Here is a 20,847-nt window from a genome sequence, read left to right on the forward strand (position 1 = left end):
CGGTGTGGGCAGTAATATGGTTTATGCTGTTGCAGTACTGCAGTGCCTAGGGGCCGTTGCACACTGCAGAGAAACCTTAAAGCAGGTCAGTCATAGCTGCACACTTACTTGGTTTTGATCTAGAACAAAAGTTATTGCATGACGGTGTAATCTTCTTCCATAGTCAGTCGTACAGCATTCTGTGTCCTTAAAGTTCGGACAGATAGTGATAGTACCTTCATGGTTAGTGCCCAGTATGTGGAAGTACCTACAAATTAATGGTAATTTGTGCATTTCTGCAATGTAGACCTCGCATTTTCGGCACACCCATTAATTTAACATCTGCAGTCAGTATTAGTGACCGTTGCTAACAGAGTGGAAATACACACTAAGAAGCTAATGGTCATGTATACATCGCTCTGCTGTCACTAGTGTGGCCTCGAGGAGCTGCTACCTTGCGAGGGCAGTCACACACAGATGAGGAGGATGCTGGTGTGACCTAACTCCAGTGACTTGGGTGATGAGTGTGAGGGGTGGAGATTAGAAGTGCTCAGTTGCCTCACAGAGTGTGAAGTTGTCCCTTGCTGAACTTGAGCTTGAAGGAGATTTGCTTTGGTGCATTGCCTGCTGCCAGGGTGGATGCACAGAGATCTGGTTGTCCTTGCATTGGGGGTACCGTGTGTGCTATAGGTGGCTGTGCGCCACATGGCACGTCAATGTGTGGACTAAAAGGAATTGGGTCTAAGGGGTAGATATATGGTGTGTTTGGTGCTTTTCTTGGTGCGGTTGGTTGTTTAGTAGCTAGGATGGTACCTATGTTCTTATATGACATCTCTTTATTAATGTTATAACTGCACTTTCACAATTGCTTTATTAACCTTCCTGCTTTCTCAAATTTGCTTGAAAATGCACCATATTCCCAATCTTCTTTCAAAATGTTCTCGGGGGAGAAACCCCAACTCCCCCCCCCTTAGGTTGTTTGTGCTCGCTCTCTGCACGCACTTGCCACAGTGCACTCACCCACACATTTTACACCCTACCACTTTAAGATCTCACCAGCCGCCACTGGGGGTGGAATAATGAGGCTGGGGGTCAGACAAAGGAAGCAAACAGGTACTGGGAGCAGATTGAGATGATAGTAATAGAAAGGTGAGGGTAGGGACCGTGTGAGAGGCATTTATGAGATAAGTAAAGAAACAAGGTTAGGGGAAGAGTATAATGAGTGGTGTACATTTAGGGCAAAACAATAGAAAAGTTGTGACAGAGTGCCAGGCTGTGGGACTGGTCAGGAAAAAAAGTGAATTTTTAAAGCCAAAGTGGTGGGTAGAGGCAGAATGAAGGTTAAAGTAGAGGAATACGGCAAGCATAAAACAGTCAAAAGGTAGGGTCAGAGTGAATGCATAGGATCACAGCAAACCCTATGAGCAGGGTCACTGAGAGCGGGGCTCAGGCAAGAATAGTATTAGACGTGCTGCCTGATACATGCATTATTATTGAATAACATGCACCAACCTGAGATGATAGTCATTTTGGAGATGACACTACAATATCTCTGCTGCATTATTGGGCAAGCTCACTGAATAGGAGAAGGCAGCGTGAAAAGGCAGCAGGGCTCTTGCCCATCATGCTGGTCATTGTGCCATTGTAAATGTGCACTACAGCCTGAGTAAATTAATGCATGTATTGTATAGGTCCATGCATGCACATTACAACATGGGACCCTTTATGCATGCACTTCTAGGTCAATTAAGAATATGGCAACCTGGTGTCTCTGATGCTTGTAACGCCTGGGTTTACATGCATGTGGTAAGTTTCCTGAACTGTGGGGAGGTGTGTACAGCGGGCTGGACAGAGGACAGGAAGCCTACCTCTATCACTTTTCATTTACGCTTCTGAGTTTTGCTGGACAATCCTGTGCCTTGGTACTGTATATGCTCAACAGGGCCATTAAGGGGTTGTTTGGAGCGACTTTAGGAGGAACAGGGGTATGAGATGTGTCTTCTGAGGGAAGAAATGACGGTGTGTCCAAGAGCATTTAGTAGATGGAAGTGATAGTGACACTCATAATCTCACACATAAGATGCAACAGGGTCACACATAAGCACACCTCAAACATGGAAATGTCACACATAAGCTAACTGAAAACTTGGCAGCCCTACCAAAGCATAGTGGTGTTCCTTGGCAGGTTTCTCCTGATTTACACAACCTATGTTGGGCATAAATAAGGTGAATGTTTATTGGTTGGGTTTTAAAAATCCACATAAGGGATATGACTTGTGGTCATTGTCATGGAGGACATAACTGCCACGTTTTCAGATTGCATGTAAATGTAAATGTAAATGTGGGTGTACTTGTAAAGCGCACTGCGACTCCATGGAGTATCCTGGCGCTGAAGACCGCTGGGGAACCCGTCCTGGTTTTCCCTGTGAGATGGTCCCTTTCTGTGTATCTCCAAGGTGAAACCAGGCATCCCCGGCGTCTGTGGGGGCTGTTGTAGAGATGAGGCAAGATTAATGCCCAGTGTGTTCCCTGGTTAGAGTAGGCACGAGGCGAGAATTATCGAGTCCGTTTTTTGACCCTGGTCCACGACCCTGCCGCGTCGGGAATTGAACCCTGGTCCCGGGCTATTCTCTGCTTACGGGTCGGCCGCCTCTAACCAGTGAGCCACACCACTCCACTTGTGCCACTGTCAAGCTTTCAGTGTACTTATGAGTGCTGTTCAACAACCAAATGTATGCCACTTAGAGCGACACTTTCTTGCAAGTGAACCAAAGCAATGAAGTCTGTGGGAAAAGATAAGTTTTGGAAATTACACCATTTTGAGCTAGTAGAAGCTCTAGAAATATCTTGAACCTGCTTCAAATACCCTGAAAAGGAAGTTCACTACACGAGATGTTGATAGGATGTGGGCTGGCTGATCAGACTTCCTAAGGCACTGCCCTTGATAGGTGGTAGGGGTGAAGGCGGAAATGCAGATTGCATTGTGCAAGGCTTTGCAACATCCATAATTAGAAGGCTAACGAACTTCAGATAATGCTCGTTTACATGTGACCTTGTATATAACATGGTACATTTTTACCCCAATTATATATGATATGCCCCCTGGTGGAAGGGATACTATTGATTATTTGAGTTACGCATTTTCACCAAAACTACTAATTTCCAATGGGGCTTATTTACAAAGCCCTTGCGCCACTATTGCGTCGTTTTTAACATGGGAAAAGTGTTGCAAAAGTGGCGTAAGGGGCTTGTAAATCTGCCCCCACATTTCCATCAGTGCCATGAATTTACTGAACAGAATAACCCACTAGGTGGCAGGCGTGCACCAATGAAGTTATTTTGTGAATGTAAGAGAGAAGATTTATTGCTGATCATCATGTGGCAGATTGGCTCTGCGCAACTGAGGGCTAAAGAGCAGGGAACTGGGTGCTGGTCAAAACAAGACAAAGATGGTAAACTATAGTCAGAAACACACAGACCCCAGCAAAAATAAAAACATTGACCGTATTTATTAGGGGTACAGACATACATATATTGCATTTTGAAATACAGTGTTGTCTAGTAATGTTTTGAAAAGAAAGACTGAAATTTTGGCCCCCTAGAAAAAGTTTGTGAGTACCCATGGTCTAGGTAAATGTGAATGCATGCTACTAGGTGGGTAGGATCCGTTCGGACTTCCATCTCATTTGATCACGCAAAACACACGTGAAGCTCAATCATCTGGCCCGGAACCCTGCAGGTGTGCCCAGTCCATGATGGGACATACCACAGTGAAGGTGGCTAAGGGAACGGCTCTCTACTTGAGGTCATATGCCTCCAATTGCACTAACATATCCCCAGACCTCTCAGTCTGTTGGGGTCGCTCACCTTTGTGCACATTTTAGTCAACCATATCAAAATCTATGGCGTAAGATAAAACATTACTATTCAATTTGTCGATTTGGGACAAAGAGTACGTGGAAAGTCGACAGCGGGGGAAAGCCGGTCGTTGGAATCAAAAGCCGCAACCGAAACATTACCTCCTCGTCCGTCTTCCTCGCCACAGTAATTACCCATGAGCCTCCAGCTCCCACAGAAACTCCAAGCTAACTTCAACATTCTAGTCTCCCTCACCCTCCTCCAGGATGGCCCCCAGTGGCTACCGCCAATCCCATAAAGGGATACAGAAACCATCCAACCAACCTGTTCTTTTTTCTGCACTACTCCGAGTGCTATCTCCCTGGTGTACAGGTGAGTGGGGCTGGGGTCTTGCTTGAGCAGCCCCTTGTGTCCATTGGTATCTCGTCAGGGGGAAGTAGTATTGTTATTTGTATTGTAATTATGCCTTCGTTTGATTTATGTTTTCCCCCCTGCGTTTGCCTCCGCGCTCCGTGTCCTGCTCTAGCGGACTTTGGAGGCGTTTGTTGTGGACTTCGGTCGCTTTGGACCTCGCTCTGGGTGGGGGCGCCTGGGGTCCTGCGGTGCGAGGCCGTCTTTGGGTTGGCTCCCTTTCCCGGCCAACGTCCTGCTGAGCGGACGTGGCGTGGCCGGGTACGTTTGTCCAGGGAGCCGGAGGCTCCCGTTCCCTCCCGCTTACCTGCTGCCACTTCGGGGAAGGCGGGGGCGGCGGTGGACGCGCCTTCGTGTCTGTGAATGCCTCTGCTCGTTACTGTGATCCACACGTGGCGGTTTTTAGGCCGTTTTTGCGGTGTGCGCACGGGTCTGCCTGCGCTCATATGTTCTTTGGGGGCTGAATCACTTACTCTCCCTGTGATGTGCTACATGAATGTGTCTTTCTCTAACGCATCAGATGCTCATGTAATGCATTCCGATACCTTTACGAGTATTGGTTGATTTGAATGGTTGCCTAGCATCCTCGGGCCCTGTTTTTACCGGGCGAGTTGGTTTCTCCTTTACCTGTGTTTGTTCACTCGTGTCTGGGGGTCATGGAGTGTGGTTCTTCTGGATTGCCTGCTCCTGGTTCCTTGCGATACAAAACGCTCCGTCCATCATCCCCTTTTGTATCGCTTTGTTCGCCCTAAGTGTGGCAGGGTATGCTCAGACGTGAGTCCCTTGCTCACTTGGCCACTGGATTCAAGCTAGCCTGGCTGATGAGGATTATGATTCCGAAACCGGTCCCAGGATGCTTGTTTCCGGTCCAGGGAAGACATGGCTTGGCAGTTCGGGCTGGACTGTTCCCATGAGGCACAGGGTCAGACTGATTTGCATATGGCCATGTCTGAACTGGGGTGGCTGAGTGAGCTAAAGAATGGTGATGGATTAAACCCAGATCAGTTGACTAGGGTTGAGTTTTTGATTTGCTCAAACGCTCCGTCCATCATCCCCTTTTGTATTGCTCCTGGTTCCTTGGCGGAGGTTTCTACTTCGGGGGTGACGTTTCCTTCTATGGAATTGTTGCTACTCATGATTAATGTTGCTGTGGCTGCTGCATTACAGGGTCAGGGGCCAGTTCCTGCTGACAAGAGGGCGAGTTGTGATGGCGCTCCTGCTCTTGACTCGGGCGCAGCGGAGGATGTTGACGTCTAGGGTCGCTTTGTTCAGGCGGCCGATATTGAGTTGGTCCTTGGACGCATTCGCTAGAATTTGGGGTTTCCTGATTCTGTGGCCCCTCTGGAGGATGATTTGTTCTCTCAGTATCGGCGTCCTGAGCCTGTGTCTTTGCCCGTTCATTCTTCAGTGTTGGAGGTTTTAGGTAACGGGATGGAAGGATGTGGACTAGGGCTCTTTCCGCGTTTTCTGTATTACCGCTATCCTATGCAGGATTTTTCTGTGCAAAGTGGATGGTACGGTGTAGCGCACTTTTGCAGCGGCTGATTTCTCCATCCGGGCTGCGGCCTGTTCTTATTATGCCGTCCGTTCTTTCCTTACGAATTTCCAGTCTTTGGCTGTATTGTGGGACCAGGGGGAAGATGTCTCTTCTACTCTGGCATTACTGGTACAACAGGTTTGGCTGCTTTCAGATGTTTTTTTTTTATTCTTTGGGGGCGGCTGCTTCGGCTGCTGGGTCTTCTAGCGCTGAGTGAAGGCTGTTGTGGCTCTGGCCATGGAAGGCTGATGCTGCACTGAAAGGTTTGCTGATGTACATCCCTTTCTCTGGTGTGTAACTGTTTGGCTCTCCGTTGGAGGATATGGTTAGGTAGTTGGCGGGGGACCGTATGCTTCTCACTCCTGAGCGTTCTGGCCGCTTCTGGGCTTTTGGTTCCCAAAGGACTTTTGGTCCTTCGCGTAGGGGCCGTGCTGGTCAGCCCTTTCGTGGGATGGGGCGTGGTCGGGGTGCTTCTTCCTTTGACAAGTCCTGTCCAAGTCCTGACTAGGTCGCTCCTGGAGTGGGTCCGGTTGGGGGTCGCCTCACTTGCTTCTTAGACTCTTGGCACGAGACTGGGTCAGATCGGTGGGTGCTGCAGGTGGTGTCCGAAGGTGTTCATCTTGGATTTCCCTGTCTCCCCCAGACTGTTTCGGGTCCGCTCCATGTCCCAGGGTCACTCTTATGCGGGTGGCACTTTTGGAGGGTGTCGAGTCCCTTGTTCTGTGGAAGGCCGTGATTTCCGTACTCGACGATCTATGGGGGTTTATTCCATCCTCTTCCTGGTGACGAAAAGCACGGGGGATCTCGGACCTGTGAGGATTTGAATGGGTGTATACTTTCGTTCATCTTCGGTTATTCGGAATGGTTTCCCTCCGGGCGATCCTCCCTCTGATCTTTCAAGGGGATTTTCTGGACTCCTTTGACTTATAGGATGCTTCTCGGGTCCAGATATTGCCTTTTGGTCTCTGCTCTTCGCCCATGGATTTTTTATGGTTCTGGCTCATCTTATTGGCCATTTACAGGGGGGGCGTTAGTGTTTTTTTTCCCTATGTGGACGTTGATTGTTTCTGCTTCTTCTCTTTCGAAGGCGGAGTTGCATGTCCGGAAGCTATGCCATGTCCTGGAGCATCACGAGTTCCTGGTGAATGTTCCGTAGTCATCCCTGATTCCAACGCGGGTATGGACTTTCATTGGGGCTCTGTTCGGGACTCAGTTGGGGATGGTGTTCCTGCCCCCTGATCGGTTCTATCCCTGAGTCTGTTGTGCGGTACCTGTTGTCGGGGCCTTCTCCTCATGTGTGTCTGTGGTTGCGGGTTCAGGGACTGCTGTCTGCGTCTTTGTTGACCGTACATTGGGCTCGCCTTCACATGTTTCCCTGGGTGTCCCACATTTTTTTGCGTTGGGGCCCCTGTTCCCTAGATGTGAGTGTTTTGATCCCTGTGTCCCCAGAGGTTTGGGTGGTCCTGGAGTGGTGGTTGAACGACGGTCTTCTGTCCAGGGGGCGCCCGTTTCTGGTTGTTCCCTCCCGGTTTCTCACTGACGATGCCTGCTTGCTGGGGTGGGGTGCTACTCTGGGGGTTTCGACGTCTCATGGGGTTTGGTCTCAGTCGGTGTTGTCTTGTTCTTCCGACTGCAAGGTGCTGTGGGCCGTCCTGTTGGGTCTGTTGGCCTTTTCGGATCTTCTTCGGGGTCACCATGTGCTGGTCCGGACGGACATTCTGGTGCTGATGTCCTACATCAACCGTCATGGAGGGTGCAGGGTTCGTTCCCTCTGTTGCCTCAGCCGTCGGATTTGTTGTTGGGCGGAGGTGGACCTGGCGTCCCTGTCTGCGATTTACCTGCCTGGTCAGGAGGTCGCTTTGGCGGATTGTCTGAGAAGTGTGTTTTCTTCCATGGGGTCTTTGTCCCTGACACCCTTGATGTTCATGGGGTTGCGGAGGTTGTTTGGGTCCGATTGTGGACCTCTTTGCTTCCCGGGCTATTGCCGGAATCCGCTGCTTTTGCACGATTATGCCTTGCCAGGATGCTTGGTGGGTGGACGCTCTGTCGTTCCTTTGGCCGAGGGGCCCGTTGTATGCTTTTCCTCCTGTTCCCCTGATTACGGCAGTCTTGCGGAAGTTCGAGAGGGAGGGGTCCTTTGTCCTTCTGGTCGTTCCGGGGTGGTGCCGTCGCCCTTGGTATCCCCTATTGTTGGAATTGGCTGTGACCCCGGGGTGGGCCTTGCCTGGCTCTTCAGAGGGATTCGCTAATGCGTGAGGGCTGTTCTTTGGCTGTTGCTGGGGTCATTCAGCAGTCCCAGCGGCCTTCTACACTTCTGTCCTACGCTGGGCATTGGGATGAATTTGCTGCTTGGTGTGTAGGTCGCGGGCTGTCAGTGGCTTCTTGGGCCCGGCTCGCATTCTGGATTTGAATGATGGGTTTGAGTTGGGCTTCGCCATTTCCACTCTCCGGAATTGGTGGGCCGCCATTTGGGCGTTTCTTGTCCTCCCTTTGGTTTCGGTTTCCCCTTTGGTGGCACAGCTTTTCCGGTCTCTGTCTTTCCGACGTCCACGTCCTGTCCTGTGTCCTCCTCCTTGGGACCTTCCTTTGGTGTTGCGTTCCTTGCAGGTGGCTCCTTTCGAGCCTTTGGAGTCGGTGGCCTTGGAGTTTTTGATGCTCTTGGTCGAAATTCTTGTGGCTATTGCTTCTGCCCGGCGTGTTGGGGAGTTGGGTGCTTTTCTGCGGTCTGCTCCGTTTTTGGTTATTTTGTCGGATCATGTGGTCTTGCGCCCTCATCCTCCGTTTGTGCCTAGGATGGATTTTTTATTTCACCGGTCTGCGGAGGTGGTTCTTCCGGTTATTTGCCCTGATCCTTCCTCGGCTGGGGATTGCCTTTTACACCTCTTGGTTGTTCTTCGTGCCTTGTTGATTTATTTGTCACGTCCTTCTTCCTTTTGTGAAGTGGACAATTTGTTTGTCAGTTTTGGTTTGTCCCGTCAAGGCCTGAGGCCCGCCCTCTCCACGGTCAGTCGTTCGATTAGGGAGGCCATTATGTTGGCGTATGGTTCTGTTCCTGAGGTTCCCTCTCTTCCGGTTCGGGGTCGGTCCACCAGGTCTGCTGCTGTGTTGTGGGCTTCTTTCAAGGGGGTCTCCATGGAGGATGTTTACAGGGCTGCCTCTTGGTCGTCCCCTCATACCTTCTTGTTCCCATTGCCACCTTCGGGTTGGGGTGGGGGTTCTGTTTCCTTTGCCTCTTCTGTGCTTACTGCTGGTATTCCTTGAGGTTTTTCCTTTTGGTTGCTCTGCCTCTTGTGATTATGCTGTATTTCACTACATTCGTGTTGTGGTCTATTTTCCTTGCAGGAAGCTGATTTGCTTTGGTATCGGCTCATGCGTAATTACTGTGGCGAGGAAGACGGACGAGGAGGTAATGCCCCGGTTACTTACCGGTAATCCTCATTACTCCGAGTCCTTGTCTTCCTCGCCACAGTATAGTTTCCCTTCCCTCCCGGCCCTGGTGGAGGCTTCATGTCTGCGGCTTGGTTTTTCAGGTCGGTTGGATGGTTTCTGTATCCCTTTATGGGATTGGCTGTAGCCACTGGGGGCCATCTTAGAGGAGGGAGAGGGAGACTAGAATGTTGAAGTTAGCTTGGAGTTTCTGTGGGAGCTGGAGGCTCATGGGTAATTACTGTGGCGAGGAAGACAAGGACTCGGAGTAATGAAGATTGCCGGTAAGTAACCGGGGCATACCCCGCTCCCAAGAACAAAAATAATTAAATCAAGGGTTCGCGGATAGAAATAAGGTGACCTAATCGAGAACAAATGGGAATGAGACAGCTCACCCAGAGGTAGTAATATACAAACACCACGGAACCGTGACAAAGGGTTGGTGCTAAAGGTTGTTCCAGTTACTGAGCAAGGAAACAATAACGTAGAACACATTTCTTGAGGATTAAAGATTTTTTTAACTGTGATATCAAAATACCCCTATTAAAAAAACAGGGAGGACTCTCACACATGTGCGATTGCACGGGTGACACCAGTCATAAGGAGAAATATATTTTTATGTCCTGATGAAGGTGGTTTTATCGACTAAACACCACTGAAACACGTCGACGCTTTAGTTCCTGTTAAATTTGGAAGGTCAAACAGTATTGTGGTGACAGGGAATTAAAACCCATGCCCTCTGTTGTAGCAATGTAATCCAAATTAACATCTGTAAGACAAAGTTAACTGTCTGTTTTCTCCTGTTAGGTTATGAAATAATGTCTAAGTGGTGTTGTTGTTTTTAATCATGTGTATGAATAATTTTATGAATCTCCCTATAAGGGAAATTGTTTTTAATGATAAATAAACTCTGTTATATTTTTTAAGTAACTGTTATTTTCTTTGTAAGTGCTTTATGATCTGATAATGTTTCAAGAGGTGTGTTTGATGTGAGTGGATAGGTGAGGCGTGACTGGCCTCTATACATAGCACTATCAAAGGGAAACCTTTTCTTTTACTACATAGTATTTGGGTGCTCTATTCCCGTTGGTTGAAAGAGCCCCTCTCCTTGTTTTAAGGTAAGATAAAACAAGCATTGGCAAAGCCAGCTGGTTTTGCCTATGCAAAATCTATTGGCTTTGTTAATGTTTTCTTATATGTTGCACAGCAGTTGAACTGCTGTACAACATGGCTTAAAGTAAAAAGAAAAGGTTTAGGATGCAGCCAGCTTTGACCTCAACCTGGCGTTTTTTTTATTTAACTTTAAGCCATGTTGCACAGCAGCTCAACTGCTGTACAACATGTAAAAAAACCTTGACAAAGTCAATAGATTTTGCATAGGCGAAACATATTGGCGCTTGCCAATGCTTGTTTTCTTTGGGATGGTGTTACATTACCTGTGAGTTGCCTTGCGTGGGATTAGGCTTACTCCTAGACTGGGCTGGAGTATATTTACAACTGTATTACCACCCTTAGAGCAAAAGAACTTTAGTACTCCTTACTTCTCCCTAAACCCCCTTATTACTTCCTAAACCCCTCCCATTTAGTAGCAGATATTTCCCATTTCCCCAGAACTCCCCTAGTCCCGACCACATTAGTAGTAAAGTTACATGTTAATAGATCTCACCACAGAAATACAGGAGAGGTGATGTGGATATTTCCAACAGTAGGTTGATAAATATAGAAGTGGAATTGGAGAAGTGTGGCTCAATGGTTAGAGCGGCAGACCCTGATGCAGAGGTCTAGCCCGGGACCAGAGTTCAATTCCCCGCCTCGGCGGGTCTTGGGCTCAAAATTCCACGGACCTGATAATTCTCGCCTCGGTGCCTATTCCAATCATGGAGTCCCACTCTGCAACTCTGGGCAATAGCTTGCTTAATCTCCACAACGGCCCCCACAACGCTAAGGATGCCTGGCCTCCACCTTGGGGGTGCCCAGGAGTGGACACCTCACAGGGAAAGCCAGGATGGGTTCCACAGCGGTATTCGTACAAGCACCTTGAGACCCTTGCGGGTGAGTAGTGCGCTATACAAGTATCAATATCAATTTTTATAAATTGCATTTGGTATTTAGTACTACTTTAGTACTACTTTACATACTACAAAATGCGGTTTGTAAATTGGTTCTATACCTCAATCTCCTGAGGATGTTCACATTCAACATGCTCTATATATTCACCGAGAGGATGTTCAATTTTACAATTTTTCAAACTAGTGAGAACAAGCAGCAACAAATGAAACCTAAATCTTGCAGGAAAGAAATGTCAATGTTGCAACATTTGAGGGATGTACGACAGTACAACGCGATCATTTTGATCGTGGTACTTTACATCGTGGTTAACGACGACTTGCGTTGGAGAGCGCTGGATTGAGGATTAATATGATTTTCTATTCCAACTCCAGCCCACGTAACAGTAGGGAAGGTGTTGGAATAGAAAATCACACTATTCCTTAACCAAGAGCGCCATCCAGCGCAAGTCGGAGTAATGACTTGCTTTGTAATGGCTGCGTGGTAAAGGTCGTGCGGTGTAAACACCGAGTTGTAAACAATGTTTCCCCATTTGAGTGAATATCCATCTAGCCTGAGGGACTCGGGTTACATTGTTCTGGTAGAAGGTCTCGCATGTTCAAAGTAGTGAGGCGAGGGATTGTGCAATACGGATTACATCCAATGGCGGTGAATGTGCGTTACAGAGATTCTTTCCTTGTGTATAAAATGGCGAATTTAATTTCTTTATGAGTCTTAAGTCTTGCGTTTTTCAGCAGTGCAGGCAGCTGTGAATTTATGCTATTACCTGTTGAAGTACAGTCATCTCTAGATGTTAAGCTTTCAAGATAAGGAGGACCCAATGAGAGTGGAATGTACCCAACTACCAGGATGCTGTTGAATGATGACTTGTGGTGGCTCAGAGCAGGGGTACAGATATAAAATCATTGTTCCTCCAGGGCAGGCCATGAGGCAGAAAGGGAGTCCACTGAGTCAATGGTCACTTCACACCTTGGCAAGGCACTCAGCCTTTCCCACCTCTGGGGTTTGTAAAGTGGGCATCATAAACTGGGTAAAAGTACCATCTGATAGGGCACTTCTGCCTAGTCTTAAAAAGAATCTATTAAAAAATACATTATTATTAACCTTTTATAGCAAGTCTCCTGGCCATAACCTCGGGCACCTTTTGTTTCTACTTATGAGGGTGCGGGGAGGGAGATATATTATAGGGGTGAATTTCCTACAGGCTTTCAAGTTACTGTTTCCTGTGGTGACCAACGAAAGGTAATTCCATGTCCCAGGCAGCATTCCTTCCTCTGATAAACCTTCCTATTATTTGTCACTGTATTTATTGCAATATTTTATTCATGTAAATTTGACATTGTCACATATTTTGACATTGTCGCATAGTTTTGACTTGTATAATAAAACTAGGGTATACAACCTTAAATATTTGCTTTACGGCATACTTATGTACTTTCCTCTTGCTTTGCACACTATGTCATGACCAACGGGATGGGGTAACCCAATTTCTCCCTTCTTGATCCTTGACGTTAAGTTGATTGATTAAATTACTTTCAGGCTATGTGGTTATGTTTGATTGATAGCATTCCTTCCTCCCACTAGTCATTGGAATACCACTGTTTGCCTCTTGATGTCTAAGTTTGCCCAGGGTACTCCTGTGTTCAAACTCTTGGTTAAAGCAACCCATAACATTTCCTAGACTTTAAAATGTTCATACAAACTCAAATCACAACCAGAAATCAGGTCCTTTCATATTTATTTGCACCATTCTTCCTTAACAGTAATAAACGGAAAATACAAAGTCAATGAACATTACACAACGCATGAATAAATAAACGACAACAGAGTACAAATGGCAAATGGTCAATGGTGCTCAAGTGGTGTCAGTTTAGGGCAAGTTGTGATATGGGATAAGTGAATTCATGAAGAAGGGATTGGATTTACAACTTTTCAAATAAACATATCTTTTTGCACAATTCTTCAGTGAACACATTATGTAATGTTTCCTCTCTTGTGCAGTGCAAACAGAAACATTTAATATTTTAATTGTGTAAAAAGTACCCCATTTTAATTTTCTAGTGCCAAGTAGTCAGACCTTTCTTTAAAGAAAACTGAAGTTTGGAAACGTTTTACTGTACACAAGAAAACCAGAAAACAACATGAAAAATGAAGGGATGGGCATGACCAAAATGAGCAATGATACTATTGTATGGTCAAAAGGTGCAATATTAGACCCCATTTTCCATAACCAGACTAATGCTAATCTAGCCAAGCTCCTACCAACTTTTTCCAATACCTATCACCCTAAATATTTTCCTTTAAGGGTTTTCTGTTCAGGATTCCTGCAAACCCTTTTTTTGGGAGAATTCGTCCGTTAAATGTTGGGCTTGTTGGTATTTTTCCAGTGAAAACCTAGTTTTAGGTGTTTATTTTACCTATTTTCTTTTAACTACATAAAATTCACAAAGATAGATACTTGTTTAAAAAAAAGTTGCCCAAAGTGGGCGTATTCAACATTTGACAGGTTCCTCTACTAAATGTTAAGCATGGTCAACAACACCCCTCGGACACTATTTTCCATGGGATTTCAGTTAGGGGAAGACGGAAGATTTATACTGACACCACTCCCTCCAATCAAAAAAGGGTGCATAAATGTATTGCAAATGTGCAATCCACATGATGTAATTCAGTAAAAATACACACTTTTTATTTTGAACTTCACTCTCACTGTATAGTGTTGAGAAAAGAAGGAAGCAGTAATATTGATGCTGTGAACGCTCTGTCAAAACAATAAGAAAAATATTTAAAATGTTATGTGCAATACAGTACATAGTTAAATATACTACATATTATACACCACATTTTATGTATGTATGTGTATATATACATAAGCTTTTTATCCTTTTGGTTTAAATGTTTTTATAAAATGTAATAAAAGCTAAACATAATTGTTTTATATGTTAAAAAAAGTTAAACCAGTCTTCACAATTCTGTTTTAAGCAGTTTCAACTACAACAGTACTGAAAACACTTTAAATACAAGCTAGCTGCTGCATGAAAGGATCATACATTATATTGAGCCAGGGAGCAATTATTGGAGTCAGCAAGAGACTAAGTCAAAGGGAATTTATAGGACAATAAACAAAGAAAGCCACCTTGCCTTCACTGAAAAATCTGTTAGCCTAAGCCTGACCACAGCGTGTGCCATTTTGTGCTCTTCTGCTTGTTTTACATCCAATGTTGTTGTCTGTAATGCTGTTATTGTTTGAAGTAGAAATGTGTTTACAAAGAAGTAGAATTTCTTCTTTCTATTAAAAAATAAAACAATTAATTGAAGCTAGCTAATACTCATTATTTAGTCTCAAAAGCATCAGCTAGAAATTCCTCCTCCTGTTGAAGATGCAGAACTCCGCAGGCCAAACTCATACCCATGTTGGCTGAATATCAAGTGGCAGAAAACCTTAGGAAAGCTTCACCGATCATGTCAATCCTGTGTCCTAGAGGCACATTTACAATTTTAATGATCATCTTCAACAACACTTCATTCTAGCACACCGCACTGACAAAAGGTGGAGTTGTGATCTCATCTAAGAGCTGTCAAAAGGAGAGGTGATTTCAGGGCCACTTTCATGGTTTGCCCTTTTAGAGGACTCTCCAGACTCTATGTGGAACCTTCTTTCTAAAAGACAAGTAGGGTGATTCATAAGAGTAGACAGTCCCACAGACCCCAGCCCATTAGCAGGCAGGCAGCAGTCCCTTAAATAATGTGAAATCGACTTAAGTAAACTGTGCTTAGGATTAGAATTGCTGATTTATAGATTACAATAATTAATAATTGGGTTCAAGGGAGACATTTTCCAGAGGATAGTTTCTAGTAACACATAAGAAGAGGTCCTCATTTCCAACTAGCAATCACTAGTGCAAAGGATATTGTAGGAGGCACAGTTAAAAAAATGTAAACATTTGTAACAAAAAATATATACTTCTGTTGCAATAACAGGCAGAGTTAGCAGTTCTGTGCTTGTATTCTCAAGACAGAAGCCTAGATATATATTTCTAGGTGGTGTTGCTGATAATAGGAGCTAAAGCCGGTGTGGACAATATCTGTGGTCTACCCAACATGGCTTGATAGTTCTATCCCAACTAGTTAACCTCGGAACTGGGAACCTAGCGCACCAGATGATCTTGTGGATTATGTAATCCGCTACTGAAAGCAGGCTACAATCACTGGAACCGATATCAAGATGTCACAACAAGGGATGTGCCTGGATGGAGAGCAGGGAGCTGGTCTCAGCAGTAATTACATGAAGGGGTGACTCTAAAGGCAAAAATAATTTTGGAACTGCAAACCCTGGCCAGTCTTTGCAATGAAAACACAATCTTAAACTTGCAAGAAGTGCATTTTACTGCTCATATATACCCTGCAAGTATTACAGAAGAGTACACACAGCGGGATCTGCCACAGAAAGTATACATTCTAAAAATCATAACACACAGCTCCCGAAAGAGCATAGCATCTAAACATTTTAAAAATGGACACGGGTAACGGAGGCTTCGGAAGGGAAGGCAGATGTCTGAGATCACACAGAGAAGCAGCTGCAAAAGTATAACTTCTTACACTGTACTCCATATACTGATTTAGAACATGAGCAGTTGCTTGGCTGCAAAACACACCATTGCACCGTAATCAGTCCTCGTCAGCAGTTACCAGGTCAACACCTCTTTGGCTTTCAAAGAGCTTGGAGCAATGCAGTTTTAATCCGCTCCCCCTTACTTGCTTCTTGCACTAGTGCAGTATCCAGAGCTCCTTTAGTTGAGAGACGTCTACTCAATGCCTACAGCCCCAAGAAGAGACATCCACATTCATCTCCGCGCTCCTGGGTCCTGACTGGTCCAGCTCTGGAGGCTGGAGAACTGGGTTGTCAAGGAGGACACAGATCTGTGTATGTCTGGCTTCAATTCCTTTACTCAACAAGGGAATCCTTCCAGCTCCTCTCTTTTATCACCTCGCCATTTAAAGTGTCCTAAAGGCCCCACTGGGTTGAATACTCTGCCCTGTCACATTCCTGGACACCTACCCTTTAAGGAGTTCCTGATCAGCTTACACTTTCCATGACTCTGGGTAGTCTAATCTGCAATACTAGACATGGACAGTGAGAAACCTTCCCAGGGGACATTACTATGGGTCCCTTCTAGAGTGTACCTTTACTGAGATTACATTAAGGAAACTGTGTAAACCGACCAGAAGGAAAACTGACAGGTTAAAGGCCATCAGACTACAGGAAGGCCCTTCACCTAGAGCAAAGCAGTCATAGTCCTTGCCACTATGTGTCTGCATGGTCTGTCTGCATGTACCTATGAAAAAAACATCTCTCGTGAGCTTCTCTGCAGCAGCAGTAAAAACAAAGGTTCTTTTCAGTGCCTTATAAAACTACATAAAATGTAGCTTCATGACGCTGTGAGCATCCATAAAAAGAAAAATCCTAGAGAGGCCAAAGAGTTCATGAAGGTCATGGAGGGGCAGTGGCACACAAACAGACATTAGCAATCTGAGCTTATGGCATGAAAGTGAAGTTTTGATTTCAACCTATGATTCTGCTTCTGACTTTGTGTGTGATCTTAGGCAAAGTATTACCAGCTTCCGATGCCTGCTTTACTTAGGTGTCCATTGGCTGTGCCCTGAAGGGGATTCATCTGCACTCCCCATTAACACAAAACATTTTAAAGTTCATCCTAGTAGGACTTCAATACCCCGGAGATTTTCAGTAAAAGATAAGCAATTAGATAAAAAAGTTTTTAAAAAACACACAATATAAAAACACAAAACCCTAAATAATAAATTTAAAAACAACAATAAAACCATAAATAAACCTCTCACTTTTCTACGTGCGATGATATGTGTACATGGTTGAACATACAAATAGCACTGAGACGGGCGAGGGCATTGAGACACTCTGCTGTAGTAGCAAACTGTCTCCTGAAAATCTGGACAAAGAGACATGCTTGGGGCAACAACTACTGATGGGAATTTGCAACATTTAAATGAAGCTCTAGTGGCAAAATCGCACAAGGCTGGGGTGACCACAGATTGAATGAGGTGAGGGTGAATAGTGGGAGCCCATGGTTGGTTGCAGAGTTTCTCATCCCAGCTCTTGTGCGTTGATCTCAGGGTGGAGTTTTGATTCCTGTGCTCAGTGTCAAGCTCTGAAGAGAGATGAGCTCTAGTGGTATGGTAATAGTGTTAGAGTCTGTATTTCCAGCCTCAAGTCCAAGCTCTGTATCAGTGTGACCTTTAGTGGTTAAGTCCTGGGTTGAAAGCCTGATTCGTGGGCTCTCATCCCAGCTCTGAGGTGGCAAACTCTATTCGCGGGATTTCAGGGTCAGAATCTAGATTCCGAGACACTGAATCTACCTCCACAGAGAGGCGACCCTTGGTACTCAGATCCCAGGGTTGGAGTCTGGATTCAGAGACACTCATACCAGCTCTGCAGAGAAGTTTACTCTACTTCTCAAGTCTCAGGGTTGGAGACTGGATTATTAGATACTACTAGGCACTCATCATAGCACTACACAGAGGTGATCTCCTAACCTCTAGCCCAAGCTCTGTACCAAACTGAGCATTAGTGGTACGGTTCAAGGCTGGAGTCTGGATTTGTGGACTTTCTTTTCAGCACTGTGGAGGCAAGGTCTAGTCGCAAGATTCGGGGTTGGAGTTTGGATTTCTAGACTAACTCCAGTTCTACAGAGAGATGATCTCTAGTTCTAAAATTTCAGAGTTGGGATAGGTAAGGCGTGGAGTCTGGCACTGCGCTTGAATGTCTGGCTTTCCAAAGGGAGGTCTAGTGGTAAGGTTTAAGGTTGGAGCCTACATTCAGAGGGTCTACTCCACACAAGCTCTGTGTAGTGCTGGTGCCGAGATCTCAAGGTTGTAGTATGGATTTCTACATCTTATCAACCTATACTCTGTGGAGAGATTTGTTCTTTTGCTGAGCTATCAGGGTTGGAGTCTAGAATCCTATCCTCTGGCCCAGTCTTTGAACCAAAGTGACTTTTAGTAGGTTAAAGGATGGACTCTCGATTTGTGGGCTGTCATCTCAACACTTTGGAGGCAAGCTCTTGTGGGGAGATCTCAGAGTTGGGGTCTGGATTCTTAGACTCTCATCCTAGCTCTTCCAAGATGAGTTGGTGGGTTCTCAAGATTGGAGTCTGGTTTCCTAGGTTCTCCTCCCAGCTCTACTGAGAGTTGATGTCGAGCTCTCGGATCTTAGGGTTAAAGTCTGAGGTAAGCTTGAGTGAGAGCCATAAGGTGTGATCCTTTGCTGTAGTTCCAGCTATGCAGAGTGGCGACGTTTAGTGGGAACCTATGGCTCGGATTGGGGTTTTGATTGGCTACCCCTAGTTCTGTTGAGTCTGGGGAAATCTCTTGAGTTCAATGCCCAGCGGTATAGCTTCATGGTGCGAGCGCACTGCTGTTGCATAAGGACTCCCATACTCTAATTCAACATGGGTGATTGCATACTGAGTTGCCATAGCTCTGGATTGGACTCTTTAACTTCTGGAGTTACCCCACCTCTGGGAGGGAGGTGAGCTTTAGTCGTGAGAGCAAACTCCACCTCTGGGAGGGAGGTGAGGTTTAGTGGTGAGAGCAAACTCCACTTCTGGAGGTGAGGTTTAGTGTGAGAGCAAACTCCACCTCTGGGGGGGAAGTGAGGTCTAGAGGTAAGTGCCAACATCACCTCTCGGAGGGAGGTGAGGTTTAGTGGTGAGAGCGAATTCCACCACCTCTGGGAGGGAAGTGAGGACTAAAGGTAAAAGCTAACCTCAACTCTGGGAGGAAGGTAAGATTTAGTGGTGAGAGCTAATCCCATCTCTGGGAGGGAGGTTAGGTTTAGTGGTGAGAGCTAATACCCTGTCAGGGAGGAAGGTGAGGTCAAGGCATGATACATTTGGGCTGGAGTTAAGAATCATAGAATTTAACTTCCTCTTTTAGGAGCACAGGGCTAAAACTGAGATACCATAGTTAACTGATGACCAATGGATGGGCCACAGTGGAGAGCAGGGTCTGGTACTTCTCTGATATAAACTCTGCAGTTGTTAGGAATATTAATACCTTAAGTTTGAGTTTGGCTGCAGTTTAGGATGAGGTCTTTGGCCAGAGCAACTGCAGTGCTATTCTGTAGAGGACACAGGAACCCTGTATATCTTTTAACCTGTCAATACATATCTAAAATGGGATTTCTGGCAGGACAATGCCAGTGCATGCTACAATCAGAGGAACCAGCCTAAGGAGGAAAGAGGCAAGAGTAGAAATTAACCAGGAGATGGTAGTATCTACATCCTTAATGGGTAAAAGGAAAGTCCAAAACTGTGCCAGGATCTGAGAGAGCAGGAGATGGATTAGGGCCCTGCATGCTCTATCCCCACTGCACTAAGGCCCTTGCATCTTCCACCAAACTGCAAAAGCTCCAGATGAGGGCTACACATCAGATTGAAAAAGGAAATGTTTAACACCTATGCCACACGATATGCCTTCATTAGTGTGTACTCCCTGCGATTGGTGCGCGCTGCCCAAATGAAGAGGGCAGCTGCCATGAACTGCAGAGGAGCCGAGACACAGGCCAGGCAGAAGGACCAGCCAAATTCCCCCCTCACTTCCTCAGGGGGCTTGAGCTTCTGATGGAGCAATTCAATCCCAGCAACATAGCAGGCAATGGTCCCAAGAGTGCAGACACCTGCGGGAAGCAAGGAAATGAGAAAGGAAAATGTAGGTATCAGCACAATCTCACTTATTTTATTGTGAGCCCATTAATACCTCCCCTGTCTGCCACACTCTTTAAGTGTACATTTTTTCAAACAAGGAATCAATAAAAGCATCAATACAATGAAAACATTCACGATAACCACCATCAAGTTTCACAGCAATGAAGATGAGAGTAACCTGCTCTACTATTAACAGTATAGAAAAGTTACTAATCTGTAATCTTAGGTTCCCTCTTGGGGAATCCTCATTAGAGTCATAGGCACTGAATTGACTTGCCCACGTGGATATAGTTACTTTTAAAATGCGTTTTAGCAGAAAGTCCATTCTATGAACCAAATATACACTTACGTAGCCTAACAGATCCTAGATTGGCCACATTTAATTTATTTTCATTTTTAAAAAGAAGCCAGTTGTATTTATAAAGTTCACTGGATTAAGAAATAGTGATTACGAAAAATGTTTAAAAAAAAAATTTAAGAGAGAGGAAAGCAGGGCAAGGCTGCAGAAATCACACACTGCAGTCGGGACCGTGCGCTTTTAAGGTGTCCTGTCCTCAAGTGGTCCTGTCAGTGACAACTAGACCAGTTCATTGCTTTAAATAAAGAAACAATCCTAGGCAGAGTGTTAGAAAAATACTTCCATTATTCCACCTCGGAGGTGGGAGAATTGCTTATGACCTAGAGGAGAACTAGAATTACAGGTTAGTAACCTTTCCTTCTCCTTTTGGAAATCATAATCAATAGCCACTGAATTGAGCAGCAAATCCATCCAACATAAAAAGCAGTGGAATGAACAAATGTTCTGAAATGGGGGCATTTCTCAAACAA

The 20,847-nt window shown here is 45.5% G+C and overlaps 1 protein-coding gene across 9 annotated transcripts in view; it reads right to left on the minus strand.

The window, feature by feature from the left end:
* Positions 1–12,999: 12,999 nt before the first annotated feature.
* CLDND1 (claudin domain containing 1) overlaps positions 13,000–20,847 on the minus strand; it is an 85,062-nt gene continuing 77,214 nt past the window's right edge. For all 9 annotated transcript variants that reach the window (XM_078659301.1, XM_078659307.1, XM_078659300.1 and 6 more), the window contains one exon: positions 13,000–19,991. In XM_078659301.1, the coding sequence (XP_078515427.1) occupies positions 19,771–19,991 (221 nt within the window). In that variant the 3' untranslated portion in view covers positions 13,000–19,770. The remainder of the gene's footprint in view (positions 19,992–20,847) is intronic.

Source organism: Lissotriton helveticus, chromosome 1_1 (genome assembly GCF_964261635.1).
Source record: "Lissotriton helveticus chromosome 1_1, aLisHel1.1, whole genome shotgun sequence".
Lineage (NCBI taxonomy): Eukaryota > Metazoa > Chordata > Amphibia > Caudata > Salamandridae > Lissotriton > Lissotriton helveticus.